Source organism: Parasteatoda tepidariorum, chromosome X1 (assembly GCF_043381705.1).
Source record: "Parasteatoda tepidariorum isolate YZ-2023 chromosome X1, CAS_Ptep_4.0, whole genome shotgun sequence".
NCBI classification, from domain to species: domain Eukaryota; kingdom Metazoa; phylum Arthropoda; class Arachnida; order Araneae; family Theridiidae; genus Parasteatoda; species Parasteatoda tepidariorum.
Window position 1 is genome coordinate 16,797,330 of NC_092214.1, and position 20,594 is coordinate 16,817,923.

At 28.6% G+C, this 20,594-nt stretch overlaps 1 protein-coding gene across 1 annotated transcript; it reads left to right on the forward strand.

The window, feature by feature from the left end:
• Window positions 1–2,146: 2,146 nt before the first annotated feature.
• On the forward strand, window positions 2,147–17,166 carry LOC107451027 (agrin). The gene is made up of 3 exons (XM_016066994.4): window positions 2,147–2,632; window positions 8,968–9,003; window positions 16,842–17,166. Exons 1-3 carry the CDS (start codon window positions 2,191–2,193, stop codon window positions 17,060–17,062), a joined length of 699 nt encoding a protein of 232 aa, XP_015922480.1. The 5' UTR covers window positions 2,147–2,190; the 3' UTR covers window positions 17,063–17,166.
• Window positions 17,167–20,594: the final 3,428 nt, after the last annotated feature.

Below are 20,594 nucleotides of genomic sequence, written 5' to 3' on the forward strand. Positions count from 1 at the left end.
GAACTATTTGACCAATTTCACTCAAATTTTGTATTTTCTCATGTAAAATTATATTCTTTAAAATGATATAAAGAATTGTATACCTTACAATTCAAAATGTTTTCGACTAATATTAAATAAAATATTAAAAAATAATATTATTTTTTGCATGGATAAACGAATTTTGATAAACGAATAATTTCTTGTTTTATCCAAAATTTCTTTGGATAAATGAATTTTATAATTGTGCCCAAAAAGGTTTCAATTCGCTTCAAAATTTCTCGAGATATGGCGAAATAATCAAAAAGTAAAATTAACATTCTAAAAGGTCGCGGGTCCAAACTTTGCTCTCTCCTGACCTGACCATATTTCCCAGATTGTGGCTACCCCTCCTCTAAGGGCTATCCCATATATTTCGGGGATTAGAAATCTAAATCTTTCGAAGAAAAGGTATGTTTTTGCAGAGAAAGTACGTTTATGTGTCTGATTTCGTAACTTAAAATATCGTCTGCACCAATTAATTAGTGTATTTGTAGTCACCCCCTCCAACCATTAGCCATATTTTTTCTATAATACCATAATGCACCCTCTAGCCATTTAGATTGAGTCCTAGAACGTGAAGATCTGGTCATTAGATCAAAAGTTATTCAGGGTAGTCCGATTTTTTTTTTTTGCACACTCCATCGACTTGTCTTCAGTAATATCACTTCCTACAATGTTCTAAAAAAATTAGTTTTTTGAAGGTAGCATTTATATATGCCTGTTTTGTCAGAAAAATTAACAATTGCTTTGTTAAAAGAAGGTAATAGCAGACACTCCTTGAATTTTCTACTGCATAGTGCTTTTAAATAAAGCCTACAGCTAAAATTTCTATTCGTTTTTCAAAGTCTAAAAGTCTATTTAGTCTACAGGTTCAAGTTGCTCTTTGCTTCATGTTAAAAGTAAATACGAAATTTAGTACATTCCTTCCAGCCGGCCGAAGACTCCCCGTGCAGTAAAAGGACTGATGCACGTTATGTTTATCGGGTCACAAAGTCCTCCATGTTTCCAACGTATGTTGTAGATAAAAATGTTATACCTTATTGTTTATTTTTTGATCATTATTAAATAAAATAATTCCAAAATAAAGGGTGAGATTATTGAGTCGCTCAGATGCCAATGCTTAACCGTCCAAAACACAAAAATTGAGAAAATTAATGTTTTTTGATACATTAGTTTTTAAAATTCTTGGTTTATTAATTTAATTAGAAAAGTGTATNTAAATATTGCAGTCGTCTATAAATTTAGAAGATCATTATTTATTTCATCAAAATTTCCAAAAATCAGAAAATATCAAAAAATGGACTTAACCGCATTGGCTTCTGAGCGGTTCATTTATAACTGCATGCGAACATCTTTTTTTTTTTAATTAATAGCATAAATGATAAGAAGATAAAACGCAAATATAATATAGGCATCCAATATTTTGATTACTCATCTGAAAAAGCTAATTGCACATTTTCTTCCCCCCCCCTCCCCGCTCTATTGAATTTAAAATAGAAGCATATTGTATAAGTAGTTTGTACCGCATTTTTATAAAATAAAAATAAAAATTAAAACGGCAGATTTCGATGTAATTTTAAAATTCTGACAAAAGTTTCTTTTACTCCGTAAATATTTATTATTATCCATAATAAAGGGAGGTGGCAAAAATATTTTTGCTTACACTTAAAAGTCGGCTCGGACCGGCCCTAATACTAAATAAGATTCGATCGTCATTATCATCTGTTTGAATTTCGCAAGTTTTGAAATAGAATGCACTAGTCTACTTTTATTAATAAAATAGCAACGCTTTTAAAAAGAATTTTTCAGCAGCAAAAATTTTGAAAATTTCATTTTTACGCAAATGTTTCTTTTAAAATATTCACAAAGTTTATATCTTCAAACATGTAAACTTTGTATAAATATAAATAACTCACTCATAAAGAGAAACGTGTTTTTATACTCAAGCACTGTCCTGCATACATCATCAAATTTATCTTTTTAATTAATTTATAAATTATACGTCAAAATATGAATATTTTCCACTTTAAAACTGAAGAATATGAACAGGTGCTGAAATGAAATCGAGTAAAACCTTAAAAGGTAAATATGAAGGTGAAATTTGGCGTAACGCAATCGTAGGTGTCTCTAAAAGCAAAACTGGATCTTGTTGAAAGCGTCCAATATTACATGAAACATTATTTGACCTGTTTTCTTCTCAAAATGATGGGTAGAATTCAAGCGGGTTTCGTTTTCATAATATTATTGTTTTGCTCAGTGGAATGTCGTAGAAGACGATTTCGAGATTGTCCAGAAGAAAGGTTGAAAATCCGTGAAGACCAAGCAGATGTTATTTTAACAGGAACAGTAAAACGGTTATATGGTGCTCAAGATGGTTTGTACAGTGGTGAAGTTTTGGTGAAGCGAGTAATAAAAGGAGATTACATTAAATCTGGCGAATCCTTGATTGTGGAAGGATTTGGAAACCCTGATATCTGTGATAGCAATGGTAAAATTAAAGACTCTAAAATATTTCTTTTGAGTCAATTGCAAACTGGCAGATTTCGTCTAAACTCGAGCATGGTTCAAATGAATACCGCTAATTTGGAAAAAATAACTGCAACTGTTAAGGGTAAGTAAATAGTTAATGTTGCTTGAATTGTTTCTGGGGTGATAATTTTATGAAAATACAGTATGAAAGTATTTTTCGTGAATTTAAAAAGCACCATTTGCTTGAATTAAGTGATCAAAATGCTTCTTTTCAACTAAAAAAGGAATTGTAGAAAGAGAAGCAATAAAAAGCTTTCTATATTCTGACATAAGGGAACTATTATTTCTCGTATGTCAGTTAAAACAGTTAACGATAATAATAAGAAAAAAATTCATACCTGTGAACTATATTTTACTACTATATTCGTACTATTCTTTAATGCTATGCTGACTTAACGCATGTCTTTAAAAATAGTGCCCCACTAAGTTATCACTTCACCCAAATTTTCTTTAATTTTAAATAAATAAATTATTTTAATTATATTTTCTCATTTAGAACTTTGAAATATATTGTTATATCTAACAATATTTGTTTCTAAATTAATTACGTTTTATGAAAGTAGGGTAAAAAGAGTCCGAAATTCTTGCCAGAAAATTATACCTTCACTCGTAGTTCTTTAATTAATCTAATTAAACTGTAATTTTTACAAGTAGGTAGTTTGTGTTCAAATGAAAATTGATTTTTTTTTTCTTAGATACAATTTTGTATGCTTCAAATTTTGGGATAATAATTGATTATTTAGAATATTAATTTAATATTTAGGATAATAATTGCCCAATAATTTAAGAAACCACAAAGAATAAGGCATAAATAAAAATTCTAAACGCAAACTAAAGTTTAAAACCACAGTTGGAAATTACAATGGTGGTTTGCGTTTAATTGTTCAAATGACATCGAAGATCTTGTAAGCAAATGTATGGTGACTCTCACTATAAATGTGCTTTTCGAAACTTTTAATTGATTCTAATTAAAAATATATTCAGGAAGAAAATTTATCTAACTGTAAATTTTACTGAATATCACTTTATCTAAGACATTAAAAAGACTGGAATACGCCTGGAATAAAAAGAAAATAAAGATGAAACCAGTCTTGGAAGAAAAATTCCTCAAATTCGAAATTTAGTAATTTTACTTTGCGTAGTATTTTTTTTTTTTTAAATAAAAATGCAGTTGTACTATTTGGAGCGGAGGCAATTAAGATCCATATTAGCATAAATTGCAAGACGAGCCTATATGCCTTTGAAACAAAGATTTTGCGTAGCAAAGTACCATGGTTTGGGAGGGGGTGCTTTTGGAAATAAAAGAGAATTTTATCTCTCATGTTTATGCATTAAATATTTTCAAAGAATCCTAAAAAGTTGTCGGATAGATTTTGTTTAAAAAAGAAAGAAAGAGAGAAAATATTGCAGAAAATATTTTGTTCTGAGAGTGGTTTAGCAAAATCCACCCTTCTTTCAAGAACCTCTCGATTTCTGACAGAAAGAAAACATAATTTATTTTATTGACTGTTATGTCAATTTGCTTTAAATCCGAATTAGAATGAGTCATAATATTAGAATTATATAATATAAACTTTTTACAGTTTCTAAAATTCAAGTAAAATTATTTAATAAGCGGCTGTAATTATTAATTTCCTAATCGGAATTTCTGCCTTTTTGGTACACCTTTTTTTTATCATAAAATGTAATTAATTGCTAAATAAATACCGTTGCATAACAGTGTTTCATAAATTTCTAGATTAGAAAATAGTAATAAATATATTTTATTTGCTTAAAGAAAATTTCGGTGATGCTATAATTTCGTAGAGATTAACAACTATAACACTGATATCCATAATTTATTTATTAGGAAAAATTTGGAGAAAAGTACAAAATTCATACCTTTTTATATAGATATATGTATGTTACTGTGAATGACAGAAACTGGTGGTTGTTGACTTCTACCGGTGAATGTTGATAATCACATAGTCCCTTTGGTAAATATCCGAAACATATACTAGGTCCAGCTAAGAGCCACTGCCCGGTATGCCCAGGATCAATGTTTTTTTAAGATCAAGTGCCACTGCCCGGTTTGCATTTAACCGGTTCTCCGAACACTGATGTTTCTCTTAATCTATCCTCAGCAGTTATTAAAATATCGAATAAATATAATAATATCAACGAATAAATTAATATAAAATCGGGTATAACAAATATTTTGGACATTCACCAGTGAAAGTCGACATTTTCTTGATTTCGGTTATTCACGGTTACACACACACACATAATATATATATATATCTGGCGTTGAACAGCTGACCCAGTTTTGAGTTTACGACCATGTGCTCAACTCCGTAGCCGAAGTCCTGGATCAAGCATTGGTGACAAATTTTTGCGTTACATTTAAAAGCAAACCCTCCCATGGTTAGCCCGATAGCGGAGAGATTATAACCAATGATCCGGCTATACCACTGAGGATATTTTACGTCAACACTACGTTTAGTGTGGAGCAGGACAGTTGTCGCTTGGATTTGAGTCTAAGAGGCAAGCGTTCTAACCTATCATACCGTCTCTTGTACAGGAACATTGTTTGCCCGACTCACAACACAGACAGCTATTTTCCATTCTATAAACAGTCAACTACTGCCAATAACTACAAAATAATGAAAGTGGCCCAATTAAAAAGTCTGGGCAATGTAGTGACTCTCCTCAAGATAATATTGAAATAAGATAAATTTCTTTTGCGAATTTTATAATCGAAGTTTGCTCAGATTTTTTTAAAGCTGTAGTAGAAGTCAGGAAGAATTGGAGATGACGTTGTAACTTTTCATTTATTCTTTTTATGTTACTTCCTGCTTCAATTATTATTATTTTTATTTATTCTGCCTCCAACCGGCCTTTCTTTAAATAAAATGTGTCTAATGTTGACACACTTTGATAAACATTTAACTAAATAGACCAAACTAAAGAGCCACTAGAATCATAGGTGGACTACATACACTAAAATGAATGAAAACTTTGTCTAGACACACACTAATTAAGTAGGGTGAATATTTATACATTTATGAAAGTATACAATAAGAAATTAAATAGAATATTAGTCTATTCATTCAATGTATAATTAGGAAGCCGCGGCTGCTTAAGGGATAGAGTCGTCTCCCGATTAAGTGACTCAGGCTTGAATCCCAGCGATGGCAGGTCGATACCGCTGCCGACTCACAGTGCTGATACAAAATATCCTTAGTAGTCGACGGATCATGACTTAAAATTCCTTTGCCATTAGGCAAACCGGGGAAGGTTTTCCTCTCCACGTGACGCAAATGCGGGATAGTTTCACCAAGAAGTCTTTCACAAATGCTAGTTTGTCTCAATATTTGATCCAAAAATTCCCTTTTCATTTTGGTTGGGTTCAAAATTAAAAGGCTACAAAGTTGAACAGTGATAGTCGTAAACCCATAAATAGGTTAATCCCACGCCGGTGCTCTAAAATAAAATATATAATTAGGCAGAAATAATCTTATTGTAATTTTTGAAAGGAAACTCATTAAGGAGTATTAAGTCCATTGTAAAATATTTAATAAAGAATTCCATTGTAAAATAATTATTAATTCCATTGTAAAATATTTAATAAAGAATATTTAATTATTATTTATGTAGCAAATATTTAGTCATTTACGAGACACATTGGAAATGAAAATAAATCCGTTTTCGTAAAAAATGTTTTCTTTACTATGCGTAAAGGTCCATATTTCGTGGACCACAGATTTCAAATCACTGCATTCTTTAGAATAAATGTTTCAAATTTTCGTAATAATGTATAATATTTACTAAATTTAATGTTCTCTTGTTTATTTTTGTATTTTTACATTAAATCTTTATTTTTGAAATTTCATATTTTACGCAACTTCTTTAGTTTTCACTTTAATTCACAAATAGTAAAAATAAATAAATAAATAAAATACTATTATCTGTATTTTTCCAATTTTCGATAGATTTTTTAAATTTATTAATTCCTTCATAGAATCTTTTAATTCAAATCCAATTAAAAACTTTAAATTAATAGAATTAAACAAGAACTCTTTTTTAAGAAATTTTTTAATCGACTTCAGAATTTAAATTAGGAAAGTAAAGAGATAAACCCGTGCGAAGTGGTTTTACCAATCAAAACAGAGGAACAAGTTGGAAGGAGATAATAAAAAGAAGGGTTATAAGAAACAGGTTTGAGGAAGTTTGGTGGAAATCCCAGGGGGCAAAAGATTAAATTAGAATATATTTCTATACATTGGAAGTGAGTGCTATATAAAAAAAATCATTAACTAAACTATGAGAAGTTTTCGAAATATGGAGTGATTCCTAGAAATCAAGTTCGGTAGATGAAGAGCAGTGTTGAAGGGTTATTGGCAGAAAAACAAACCTAAGATTAGAATTCCAACTATATTGGGGGATGGAAAATCATTTAATATCCAGATTTTAGACATATATTTCATGTTCTTTAAATCAAAATTTAAGGGTACTTTTATTTTGTTCAATATAAGATAAACCACATTGACGGGAAATATGGTAAATACACCAACTGTTACGATCAGCTAAAGGGTTCTTAAGGTTGGGGAAGTTCAGTTAATTTGCAGGGGAAAAAATTGCTCAAATTTATTCAAATTTGAAGCAATTTGGGGACTTATTTTCTTTAATAGGATAAAACAATCAAATTGTTTAATATCGAATTAGAGTGTTTTTTGGATTGCGCGATTAATTTTCTATAAATGAAATCAATAATATTAAAATGAATCCACGATCAGCAGTGATAGCTTTAAGGTAAATAAGCTCTTCATTGAGGAGATGACTTTATTGGGTTGAAACTTGGGAACTGATTTCGTGCTAGTTACCTTCTCAACTGAAGAGTTCATTTAAGCTATCGCTGTTGATCGTGGATTCCTTCACATATCATTATATAATCTGACTTCATTGAGGTGAGACTGATTTCGTGTTAGTTACCTCTCTAATATAGCACCCTCTTCCAATGTATGGAAACCTGTTCTATTTTTAGTCCCCATTTCTATTTTTTTTGGAGTTCCTACCAAAACCCCTCACACCACATTTTCTGGTTGGTGGTTGGAATGCCACTTGCCACAAGCCTGCTTGGTGAAACCGAGCAAATTTAAGGCAGAGTGTGAGATTCTTGTTTTTCAGTGGCGCCACTATGGCCAAGAATTCGACTTCTGCCACATCATACGTCACACCTGTTTATAAGGGGGACCCATTCATGCATCCATTCATTCATTCACAGATCGTAATTTTGACCTGAATTAGAGAACGATCGATCTCCAATCCAGTACCACCAGAGGTATTGATTTGTTATGGGAACATGGAGGACTTTGCGACTCGACAGAATTTTAACGTGCATCAGTCACCAACTACACGGGGAGTCTTCGGCCGGGGGGGGGTCGAACTCTCGGACATGGGCCCAGCGCCCTACCGATCAGGCTATCCCGACCCACATTTTCTTTTTTCACTTGTTCCTCTGTCCTGATTCGTTAAGCCCCTTTGTACATCTTTATTACTAATGTCATTTGGTGTTTAGACACCAACGAAAGTTCTGGTTTAAAGAACCGAAATTGTAGTATGCCCATTTCTGTGCTTTATTTACGTTGTTTTTTACTTTCGTCTATTAATACAAATTATACCCTATTATTTAGGTTGTAAAGGCTTATTTGCTGTAAAAATCTTGGATTATAGGAATTATCATTACACATTTCAAAAGCTATATAAGCTTATTTACAGTAAAAATCTCAGATTTGTAAGAATTGTCATTATACATAGTTAAAATTAAATCACTATGTTAATGACCTTGAAAATGAAGCAAATCATACAAGGTTATCACAAAATCTTTCAAGAACAGTCAAATGCAACCTCATTCAGCACAATACGTTACAAAGCTTATGTTCTATTAGTGTTACTACTTTTGAAACTCTATTTTAAAATCATATTAGTACTTTTCAGGCATGTGGATGACAGAAAAGCCATGGAGCAGACTATTATTTCAGATATAATTATTATTTGATTTTACTCTTCATATATTCATATTAATTGTTAGAAGAAAAAAAAACTGGAGAGAAAATCAGTTTTTGGTACAAATTCTCTAGAACGTATAAATTATACATATAGGGCATGTCATATAGATGAAAATTCAATAAAATAAAAATAAAAAAGAATATATTGGTATAGTTTAAAATCAGAAATTTAGTGTTAAAGAAGTTTAAAAATATGGATAAAACAATTTTTTGTTCAAAACGTATCAAAAATACAGATTCAGAACACAAATATTCCCCATGTCACCCACATATATTTTTAATTTTTTTTCCAATTTAAATAACATTATTAGTAAATTGATGTATAGCAACTTTAAATGTTTACTTTTAAAGCAATTTTGTGTATTCATAGGTGTTCCATATAGGCGTAGATCACCAATTGCTGAAGGTAAGTAAAAAGACAAATTTAAATAACGCATTCATATTTTATTAGCTAATTTTTGATGTTTAAACTGAAATACTTCCACTAGAAATTGAAAAAAAAAAGAAAAAAAACCAGTTTTATTACTATTTCAAAAGCCTTAAGAATAAGGAACAAGATAATATTTTACAGCATTTACTCGTGCAAAGAGACTTTATTTGAAATTTAATACCAATATTACCGGCAATACATAAAACGCTGGCATTCTGTAGAAAGCCTAAATATCTTAAGGAATGCCTTTTTGAGCAAGTTATGATATATGATTGATATTGTAAATTTTCCCCAAGTATTAATTTTCGCTAAGTGTATAATTTTGCAAATTGAGACCGTCATATTGAAATTATAAATTGTGTAAATTTTTGCAATTCATTGATTTTCTAATTTCTTATTTATCGTTCCAGCTAGTCAATGCAAAATTTGTGTTAAACTATGTTTACCTGAAATGTTGCATATCGGGTAGCGTCATTTTTGTATATATCTCTGCATACTAACAAAAGATATTTTTTAACCAACTGAGTGACCTTAAAAGACGCCTGTCGGTAAAAATAAATGCGTATTTGACATTCGTTAGGTTCTCCAGAATACGCTACGTTGAAAATAAATATTAAGTGTCAAATGCAATTCGAAAATCAAACCAAAATAGACAGAAGCTTCATTTAAAATCAAAGACTTGGAGTTGAATTGGATTCCTATCAGGGGTGGATCCAGAAATTTTTCCTGGGGAGGGTCATAGACTCAGATCCCCCCGCCCACAATTAATTTTTTTTACAAAAAAATGTTTTTTTTTAAATATTTTTTTGAAAAAAAAAACTGGGGTTTTTAATGCTAGACTTCTCATTTATTTTTTTCATAATGAACAATACATAAATAATTCAAGTATTCAAAATCTTTAAATAATAAATGCAATGCGTTTTTACAGAAACTTTGGCAAATACAATCTTCGGTTAAACCTTTTGAAGCGCGCTTCAACATTATTAATGTTTACAATCAAACTATGACGAATTTCGTTTTAATCTTTTGGATTATGATTCTTGAAACAGTGCAGAACATAATTAGATGAAAAAAAAATCGATTTTTCCGACCTACCTAGGTGTATATACCCCCTTAAATAATTTTTAAAATATTTTATTTCTTTCGTAAACTATTAAAAAAATTATTATTTTTTTCCCCCAATTCTTTTTTTTTTTGGGGGGGGGTCATGACCCCTATGACCCCCCTGCTGGATCCGCCACTGATTCCTATAGAAACAAGAGCAAGTAGAATCTTATAAGTAATAAATAAATAACTTATAAAACAAGTATGTAAAAAATTTTAAAGAATTATAAAAGTAGAATTTTTCTAAAAATATTTCTTAGTTAGAGCGAATTACAGGGGTTGGACAAAATAATGGAAACAACTGCTATGCTAACACATTTTTTCTTATTTCTCAAGAAATACTTGGAAAATTATTTTAAAACTTAAGAAGTGTTTAAGTCATGTGATTACTCATACATATCAATAAAGTTCAAAGCTTTTAGAAGGTTTGAGGGATCGGTAATAAATTATGAATGAAAAGGAATGTTTCTGAGCACCCTATGCCAAAAAAATACAGCGATAAGCTTGTAACTCCTGTCAATTACTTTAATTATCATATAAAATAACAACATAAAGTTTTGTAAGCCTAGCTTGAATATTCATGAAAATATAGACATTTTTATAAAATAAAAAAAAATTCCCCTTTTTTTTTACTTACGTTTTCTTACTATTACTGCAGAAATATTCAATACAATTAAACAACATTTTCAGTTTAATTTTTAATTAATAATAAAAATCGATAAAGTTCAAAATTGCTCAAGATATGAGTATTTAAAGTAATCCTGTCGTACTGCGCATGAGCGGAAAACATTAAAAAAAAAAATACATAAATAAATAAAAAAAATGTTTTAGAATCGTATTTGATAACTTATGAAAAAAGTCCAATTTGAATATCTTGAAAATGCAAAAATTTTCTAGCAAATTTCTAAGTAGCTTTTGTACTTTTTCATTGAAAGCTCTGAATGATAAGCGGTTTTCCACAAATTTCATTTTGCCATAAAACAAAATTTCATAACAAATGATAAATACCCTAAAATTATGGTCCTGACAAAAAATGTGATGGTATTAGGAAATAAAACATGCGAAATAAGACATAATTTAATAGGACGTGGAACTATATAATGCTGATGTAATTTTTAATAAAATTTGTTTAATTGTACAAAATTAAATTTGTATTTAAATCCATTACCATTCACAAATGTATTTCCAAATTAAAAAAATTACTTAGAAAATTGCTAGAAACTTTTTGAATTTTCGAGATATTAAAATCGGATTTTTTTTCATACGATACCAAGTAATATTCTCATGAAAATTATGAAAAAAAATATTTTTTTTCTCAATTTTCTGCTCGTGAGCAGTATAAAAGTATTACTTTAAATACTCATACCTTGTGCAATTTTCAAAAAAGAAAAATTTTCAAATTTTGAAGTACTTTTATTATTTTTGAAAAATTACTTTTTTTTAAAAATTTTATTGAATATTTCTGCAGTTAAAGTAAGAAGACGTAGGTCGAAAAAATTATTTTTTATGAAAATGTCCATATCTCTATGAATATTTAAGCTAGGTTTACGAAATTTTGTGCCATTATTTCATACATTAATTGTAATGTAATAATACATTAATTAATTGTAATGTAATAATGTAATTGATATGAGTTAAAAGCTTATCGCTGTATTTTTTGGCATAGGACGTTCAGAAATATTCTTTTTCTTTCGTAATTTATTGACCATCCCTCAAACCTCTAAAAGCTTGAAACTCTATTGATATGTATGAGAAATCGCATGACTTTTAAACTCCTCTGAAATTTTAAAATTAGTTTTCTAAGTATTTTTTGAGAAATATGAAAGAACAAGTTAGTATCGAAGTGTTTTTATTATTTTGTCCATCCCCTGTAAATGTTAATAGAAAAAAGTAAAAACCATTGGAAGTTTTTAAGTAAAATAAACTAATTAAAAGATTAAAAGTATTATAATTTTTTGATTGAAAAAAATATCTTTTTAGATTCTCTTTTTGTTTAGAAAAAATACATTTAAATAATAAAACAAGGTAAATAATAGCAGTGGTTATTTTTGCTAAATGAAATGAACTAGTACTAAAGATAAATTGTCCAAAGTTCTTTTTAATATAAAATATAATGTGATTTTTTAAAGCTTAAGAAAATCACGAACTGAAAAATTTTGTCCCGATAGTTTAATCAAGGCAGAGGTCGAAAGTTAGGACACATCTTAAAAGGTTTTTAAGGAAAGGAAAGTTGCATAAATCATATCTCTCCTAATCCTAATGATTTCTATAGGAACATTAAGTTGAGAACGCAGAGAAAAAATTAGGAAGCGTATTTCCATTTACAGATCCAAGCAAAAAAAATCAGGCAGCTGTGTTCGTGGGTTAAATTTTTAATTAAGTTCATGGGTTTTAGAAGTTTTAACTGTAGTTAAGTCCTTTGTGTAAGGATGTAACAGAATTTCACAATGCGATCCTTTGATTTTTTTTAATGAAATTTTTTAAAATAAAATTTTAAAAAAAAACATTTGTGACTACCAAAAACCACTATAATACTCAAATTTTAATTTTTTCAGAAACATATAGACTTCCTTAAAATAGGTGTATTTTAATATCATCCATTGTATAATAGGATTGCTCTATTTAAACATTAGTACAGAAAAAAAAAAGGACAGAAAAGTTATCACCTTGAATAACCTAGAATTTCATTAACAGATTTTTCGATCTAAGTGCAAATTTCAGGAGCTCAACAGGTTGATCTAAAATATACTTATTAATTAGTGATCACTATTAAGTTACGGAACCAGACAAAGAACATATTTTCTCTGAATAAACATACCGTTTTCCGGCTAATTTAAATTTCTGAGCAACAAAATTTGGGGGTAGCTGATGTTAAACTTTGGTCCCAATAGTTCAATCGGGAAAGAGGTCGAAATTAAGACCTCTTAATGTTAATTTCACCTTTTGTGTATTTTGTTTCTGAATTCTGCTTCTGTATTCATGTTTCTGAAATTATTCAAGCGAATCTAAAAAATTTTGCTCGCAATTATAAAACTAGTTTATCTAAAACTAATTCAGATTCCAAGAATAATTCTATGCAGAAATAATTTTAAGTAATTATTTATTATTTTTTGTAATTTTATTCAATTACAGTTGAAAAAAATTTGAATTGTAAGGTATTCGAACTTTGTTACATCATTTTAACTAATGTAATTTTATGTGGCAAAATAAAAAATTTTAGCGAAATAAGTTTAATAGTTCCTAAGATTTATTTTTATTATCCATTCCATTGTTTTATAATCCATTGTTTTTATTATTGTGTTTAATAATGAAAGAAAAATTATGAATTATACATAAAAATTTTATATCATTTTAAAGTATGCAAATTTAAGTCATGAATTACAAAATTTGATAGAAGATGGTCGAATAGTTCTTCAGAAATAAAAATCTAAAATATGACTTTTTTGGAATTTTTAACTTCTTCATTATTCGACGGATTAAGGAACATAAAATAATTATTAAAAATTATTTTTGCATGGAATTATCTTTGGATAGTTGAGTTTAATAATTGTAGGAAAAAGTATTTTAATTTGCTTACATAGTTCCAGAAATATGACGAAATACGTAATGAGACAAATTTAACATTAGCAGGCAAAAATTTTCCTGCACTCTCCGACTATTAGAAACATATTTTTTAGATTCCCTCCTCCCCCCCCCAAAAAAAAAGGTTGTGAGGTTGAAATTTGTCAGAAAAAGTACGTTTTTTTTTGTCTGATTTGGTAATTTAATTAATAGTTAGCACTAATTATTTACATATTTAAGATCAACCTTTTGTGTCATTAAAATTGGCGCTTAGTTATTGAAGATCAGACCATTAGAGCGAAAGTTATTCATAGTGATATCTTCGGTTTTGTTTACTTTTTTTTGTTTCATGACAAAAGTATTTTCTAAGAAATGAAAAATACAAAAATATTGTGTGCATATCATGAACCATATTATTTTGAACCATATTAAATAGCTTCAATTAACGCTAAAACAAAACAAACGAAATGTTGAAAATAAACATTAGCTTTTTTCAACGAAGTGTTAAAAGATTCTAATCAAATGGTTAGAATTAACGATTTAAACCATGATTTTAATCACTAGAGATTTTAAAAATATTTTTTGATTTTAATCATTAGATCATAAAAAAGGAAACAATGATTAGGTTAATTTATCACGTAGTGAAAGAAATTTTAAGTAGTTTAGAACAAAAAAGAAAAAACCTTTTAAAGTAAAAAATATTATAAAACATTTTCTACAAGCATTTGTATTTGTAATGATTACTAAAAATTTAAAAAAATAAGTAAATAAATAAAAAATAACAGCAAAGATTTTAAAAACAATGTGATAAAAGTATTCAAATAATACATTTAATGAGCATTTTATATATATCGAGCTTATATATACTGTTAGAAGGATACATTTGTATAAGAGAATAATAGGTAGTTTTTTTTTGGTGCTGTATATAAAAAAGAAAGCTATATTTTAATTTGTTTCAATGCTAAGAATTTTGAAAATACTTTTGGTCCTACGTTACTTTTATGTTGCTGTTACATTCTACGTAATTTTTGACTAAATTGACGCCGAATAGGTAGAAAAACAGGGGAATTTTTTAAGTGAATGAATTATTAATTACCGCACCTCTTCTTTAACGTAGCAGGTAAAGCTTCACTCTAAACGATGACGACAATTTTAATAAAGATTTTTTCTGTGAACATAGTCACTTTTTTAAATGATATAACTTTGCAGCACATTATTTTTTACTTTAAAATTGAAAAAAAAAAGTTAATTCTAGATCATATTAAACCTTCTAGTTATCAAGATTTATTTATAAAATTTTGAAACTATTGCGTAAATTTTTTTTCTTCTATTATCTAATTTTTCAAATTCTAGACAAAATCCATGNTGAACAGAGTCACTTTTTTAAATGATATAACTTTGCAGCACATTATTTTTTACTTTGAAATCGAAAAAAAAAAGTTAATTCTAGATCATATTAAACCTTCTAGTTATCAAGATTTATTTATAAAATTTTGAAACTATTTCGTAAATTTTTTTTCTTCTACTATCTAATTTTTCAAATCAAATTCTAGACAAAATCCATGTTCTTGTTCATTTTTTTTTGTTCATTTACGTCGCACTAGAGCTGCACAATGGACTATTGGCGACGGTCAAGAGAAAATCCAAAATAAAAGTATCAAGCATATGATTTTAATTGTGAATAGAAACAACATCACTATTATTGTTTCTATTATTATTTACAATGAAACAACAAAACCAACATCGAACAAAGGAAAAGAAATTTCATTAAGAAGTGGCATCTATTATTTGTTTAATTTGATTTCTGTTACNTTTTTGTGCCCCCATTTCAGTATCTTAAAAATCTTACGAGCTCTGTTTAAAAAGAAAGTACAGTCAACCCTCCTATAACGCGGTGAGTGCGTACCGCGTTATATGGAAACCGCGCTATAAGAAACTCGGATTTAATCGTACAAACCAGGCTCATTCGTAGCGCGTTCTATGGAAACCGTCTACCGCGTTGTATGGAAGCCGCGCTATAAGAAATGCAGAATTAGTACAAACCACATCATTCGTACCGCGTTATATGGAGACCAATAAGGACAAGATAAATTATAAATTATTTTATTGAATTGAAGAGTTTATATAAAGAAATGATACCAAAATTAAACTAAAAAACTGTTTTCCAACAAAAACAAGAAAGACTTTTGTAAAATTTAATCTTTCAACACTCATCCTCGCTGTCAGATAATATGAGTCGCCTAACTCGTCTTCTTTTAATAGGCAAANGTTACTATGTCGCGATCCCACTGCCTGGACCTACATGAAACTGGCGCCATCTGTTGCCTTATAATTCAAATAGGCCCTAACGAACTAAACAGCTTAGGCTAAACATTCTTAGGCTACGCGGAAGGAACTTATGGGATGCTGTTGACGGAAACCGCGTTCTGAGAGTACCGCGTTATAGGAGGGCTGTCGCATTTTCAGCTCCGCGTTATATGGAAACCGCGTTCTGAGAGTACCGCGTTATAGGAGGGTTGACTGTATATCTACACAACTCTTCTTTAACGTAGCACGTAAATTTTCATTCTAAATGATAAGGAAAATTTAAAAAATATTTTTTTTGTGGCGCAAAATCACTTTTTTGAGTGAAATAGCTTTGAGTTACAGTATTTGTTATTATAAAATTCACCGAAATTTAGTTCTCGCACACATTAAAACTTCAGTTTATCGAGATTTATTAATAAAATCTTTAAAATATTTCAAAAAAATTTTATTTTCTATTTATCTAATTTTTTTCAAAAAACAAGGAAGGACAAAATCCAAAATAAAAGTATCAATCTGAAAATTATAATAGAGAATAATCATATTATGGGATTTTTTTTTCTTCTTTATTAAATTTGATTTCTCTTGCATCATACAACATCCAGTTTTCTAACAGTGTCCAATATTTTGCTTAAATGTACTTTTTATGATATCCAAGTTTTTTTTACCTTTAAAAACATAATTCTAAAACCGTATTTACAATTAAAATAAAACATATTAATATTATGATTTTGTTCCTCGTAAGATTAATCAAAACATGTACTATATATAAATACATAATTTTATTTATGTGTATAAAATTCGTTTTACCACAGTAAAAGTGAAGAGAAAAGTATATTTTTCAGAGCCGTGTGAAAAGAAATTCTGCAAATTCCATGGTGATTGTTTTGAAGAAAATCGTCGAGCATCTTGTCGTTGTGCAACAAACTGTAAAGAACATTATAATCCTGTTTGTGGCAGTGATGGACTAACTTACAATACAGAATGTCAGTTAAGAGTTGAATCTTGCCGCAAGAAGAAGAAATTATATGTACGTCATGAAGGACTTTGTTTAAGGACAGAATAACTGTACAAAGACAATAACTTTTTAATAATACTTTATTTAAATTAACCTAAAAAAGTATTAAAAAATCGTAACTAAACAACTTGTTATTAAAGTTTTTAATCCTTTTCGATTTGTTTCCGTAAAAAGAAATAAACTAAACGTAACACATGCTTAATAACTAAATATGTCGTTGATAATATATGTATTTTATCGTTAATAATCTGATATCCCAAAAAAATGAAATTCAAATTTTAAAAAAACTTTTAAGAGTATGGTTTTTATAGTTTTTTAGACATATTATAACAGTGAGTGAGCTCCTTGCTCTGCTCGCCAAACTTGGGCTTCGCTCGTTCTCTCCGCCTTAGTCTTGTTAAGCATATAAAATTTTGTATTTTGTTATGTTTCAAACTTTATATTAATTTTATTAGAGTCTACGCCCATTATATTAATTTTATTAGAGTCTGCGCCATTTTCTCGTTGTAGCTCACCAAGAATCGTTATTGTGCATTTTTTTCAAGATAGATTCGCAAATGGATTACCGAAAAAGCTCTAAGAAAAATCGAAATATTAGAGTTGATTTACATTCAATAAAAAATCGATTATTTCAAAATGACGATGAATCGATTATTTCAATCTTCAGACATAAGAGTACGTGGTTGAAAAAAAATATTATTTTACTTTTACAAGTTTTTACAAAGGGGAAAAGAAACTTTAGAAGTAAGATACGTAAAAAACTAATGCCTTGATATATTAATTAAAGTTTTTTTTTCGAGTCTCAGAACTGAAGTTAGCTGATAAGAATTTAAGTACATTTTGCTATATTAAAATTACTCGGTGCGAAACGTCCGCTTGGTCGTAATAAATAAGCACACCCTTTTTCTCTAAGAATGAACAAACAAATTATTCCTTTTTTTATTATATTGTTTCTTATTCGTTTGATTTGTGAAAACTAAATGCATATTCGTGCAATTCAAAAAACCACAACTATTTGCTTTGTTTTTTAAATGAACAAATTCGTACCGCAATTTTATTTTTATACTTAAATTTATATATTACACCGTTAACTTTGAGAAAGCTGCTCTTTTAGAAAAAGATGTTGAAAAAATTTACTTTTGTTAAAATTATTTTTCAACTTTAGCACAATTCATAAGATATTAAAATAGTGTAATTTGTTATCAAGAAAACGCCTTATTTTGTTAAGCAACAAATACTAAAAATTGAGAAATTTGTAAAAAGATTTCAAAACCGTGCTGTTTGTAGAATCATCATATGATTTGAAATATGAAATGAAAAATAAGCAATTTTTGAGCCTGTTTTATTAAAAAAAAAAAAATAATAAAATTTAAGCAGCGACAGGGTTAAAATTTTTTTTTTTTTAACAGAAACTATGAATACAAATATTTCCTATATTTCATCATAAGAGTATACGAATGATATTGCTCCAGAGAACCTTCTCAATAATTTCGTTATTTCCAGAATTGAAATCTGTTTGAACGAAACATATTATTGCTTGAAAGCCAAAATGCAATCTAACTATTATTATTTATTTAAGCTTATTCCATTAATTTGTTGATAGTAAGGATAAGGCTATGCGTTCGAAGTCCCTTTTACTGTTATACTATAAATGCTTTAAATTATATTGCTTGAATAGTTTATTTTAAACATATTTATTAATTAAAAGCAAATATGGGTGTAAAAATAAACATTATCGAAGTACGCCTAAAGTATACCCTAAAATATATCTCGAATAAATTTTGGAATCGATAAATAAAAAATACATTTTCAAACAATTTCGCCTAGAACGTTAACCTGTTTGAAATAACTGTCCTTGTGTAAAAAATGTTTTTAAGGCTAACTGTGAAAAAAATTGTACTAGATTTTTTTAGCAAGTTGTGACTAATTATTATTTCTTCAATCTTAGTGTCTATGCCATTATCATACGTAAAACTTATTTTAATATCTCGTGAAGTAATTTAATAAACTTTGTTACTAAATGAATAATCCGAAGAAATTGAAGCGAAAAGATAAAAACTTCATTAATTTAAAAAAATTTAAAGATCATAGTAAAAGCAGACATGTTTTGAGCGTCCAAAAATTAACGTCACAAGTCATTCACACCTGGGGAGTCTTGAGAATGGGCGCTTATTTTTGAACGTTCGAAACATGTCTACTTTTATTTCCACTTTCCAATTTTTTATTCCGGTGAAGTTTTTATCAATTATACTGTTTTACATTGGGGTCTTGATCATTATTTTGATAAATATTTTATGTTCGTAAAATTAAACATCTGTATTTTAATATTTTAACAGGGTTCATGCGGTCCTTAAAAAAAGTAAGAGAACAGTAACATCAATATTGTAACTATGAAGTTACCTTTGATTTTAAAATCAAAATTTTGAAACCAGATATTTGGAGTTAATTGTTTCAGCCTTTTATCTTATAAGTTTTGTTGCCACCATTTTAGTATCTTGACCTTACAAACTCTGTTTAAAAGGAGTGTGTTGTATCAGATTAATATAGTGATGGTGAGAATCGTAAAATAAGTTTGTAAATTAAGGAAGAAATAAATCATAGTAGTGGAAATAGGTGATAAATGCAGCAAATCATAATTGAAAAGCATGTTGAGCGATATTTTATGGTGAATTTGCAAAAATAAGTATCAGAATGTATCGAAACGTCAGGATGCTATTTGCAAATCATCTTTACCCCAAAAAAAACCCATGTCATCTTAATATTTGGCGGAATGAAGCGATTTTTTTAAGCAATGAATCCTACAATATACAGCATATTATTACAACATGTTATTCTTAAAAATTACATACTTCAATGTTTTTTTTTATTTAAAAATTCCACTTAACATTTACCAATTTCTTCAGTTATAGAAAAAAGAAATACCGTAAATTATCTAAAACCTTGTGAATGTGCTTTAGAATTACCATACCCTCTACATTTTGTTTTGTTACTCTAAACTTTCTAGCCCAAAAAATCTGATCAAAGCTGCAAAAATGATTTTTCCTATATTTTTGCATGAAATTTCAGTAAGTTATGTAAATTAGATTATAGTATAAAATCCTCATATAAATGAAGTAAAAACAACTTAAAAAACACAAATAACGTCAGATAAAAAATTTATTTGTTCACATTCTAAAAGCTTGGAAAATCATAAATAATTTATAAATCGATTCAAATTTTCTTTGCAAAGGAAATAAAAAGAAAATAATCTTTGCTTTTTGGTCAGAAATCAGCTAAAAAAATTTCTATTGCCTAGAAATTTCGAGATATTTTTCTATTTCCATTAAGTATTAATAAATAAATCTCTCTGAGCATACATTTTTTTTTTTTTACTAGCTGAACTTGGTTGCTTAGAAACAGTAAAATTCGGTATTTTTCCTTTGAATTAGTCTATGAATATCTTAAATTACTCATTTGTGGTAGCGACTTTGATTGGCTGTTCTTTTTTTTTTGGAGGGAGGGAGAGGTTGCTATGTATATCACCAAATATATATAGCATCCTAGCTCTCCAATTTATGATCCAATCCCTTAAAATTTTGTC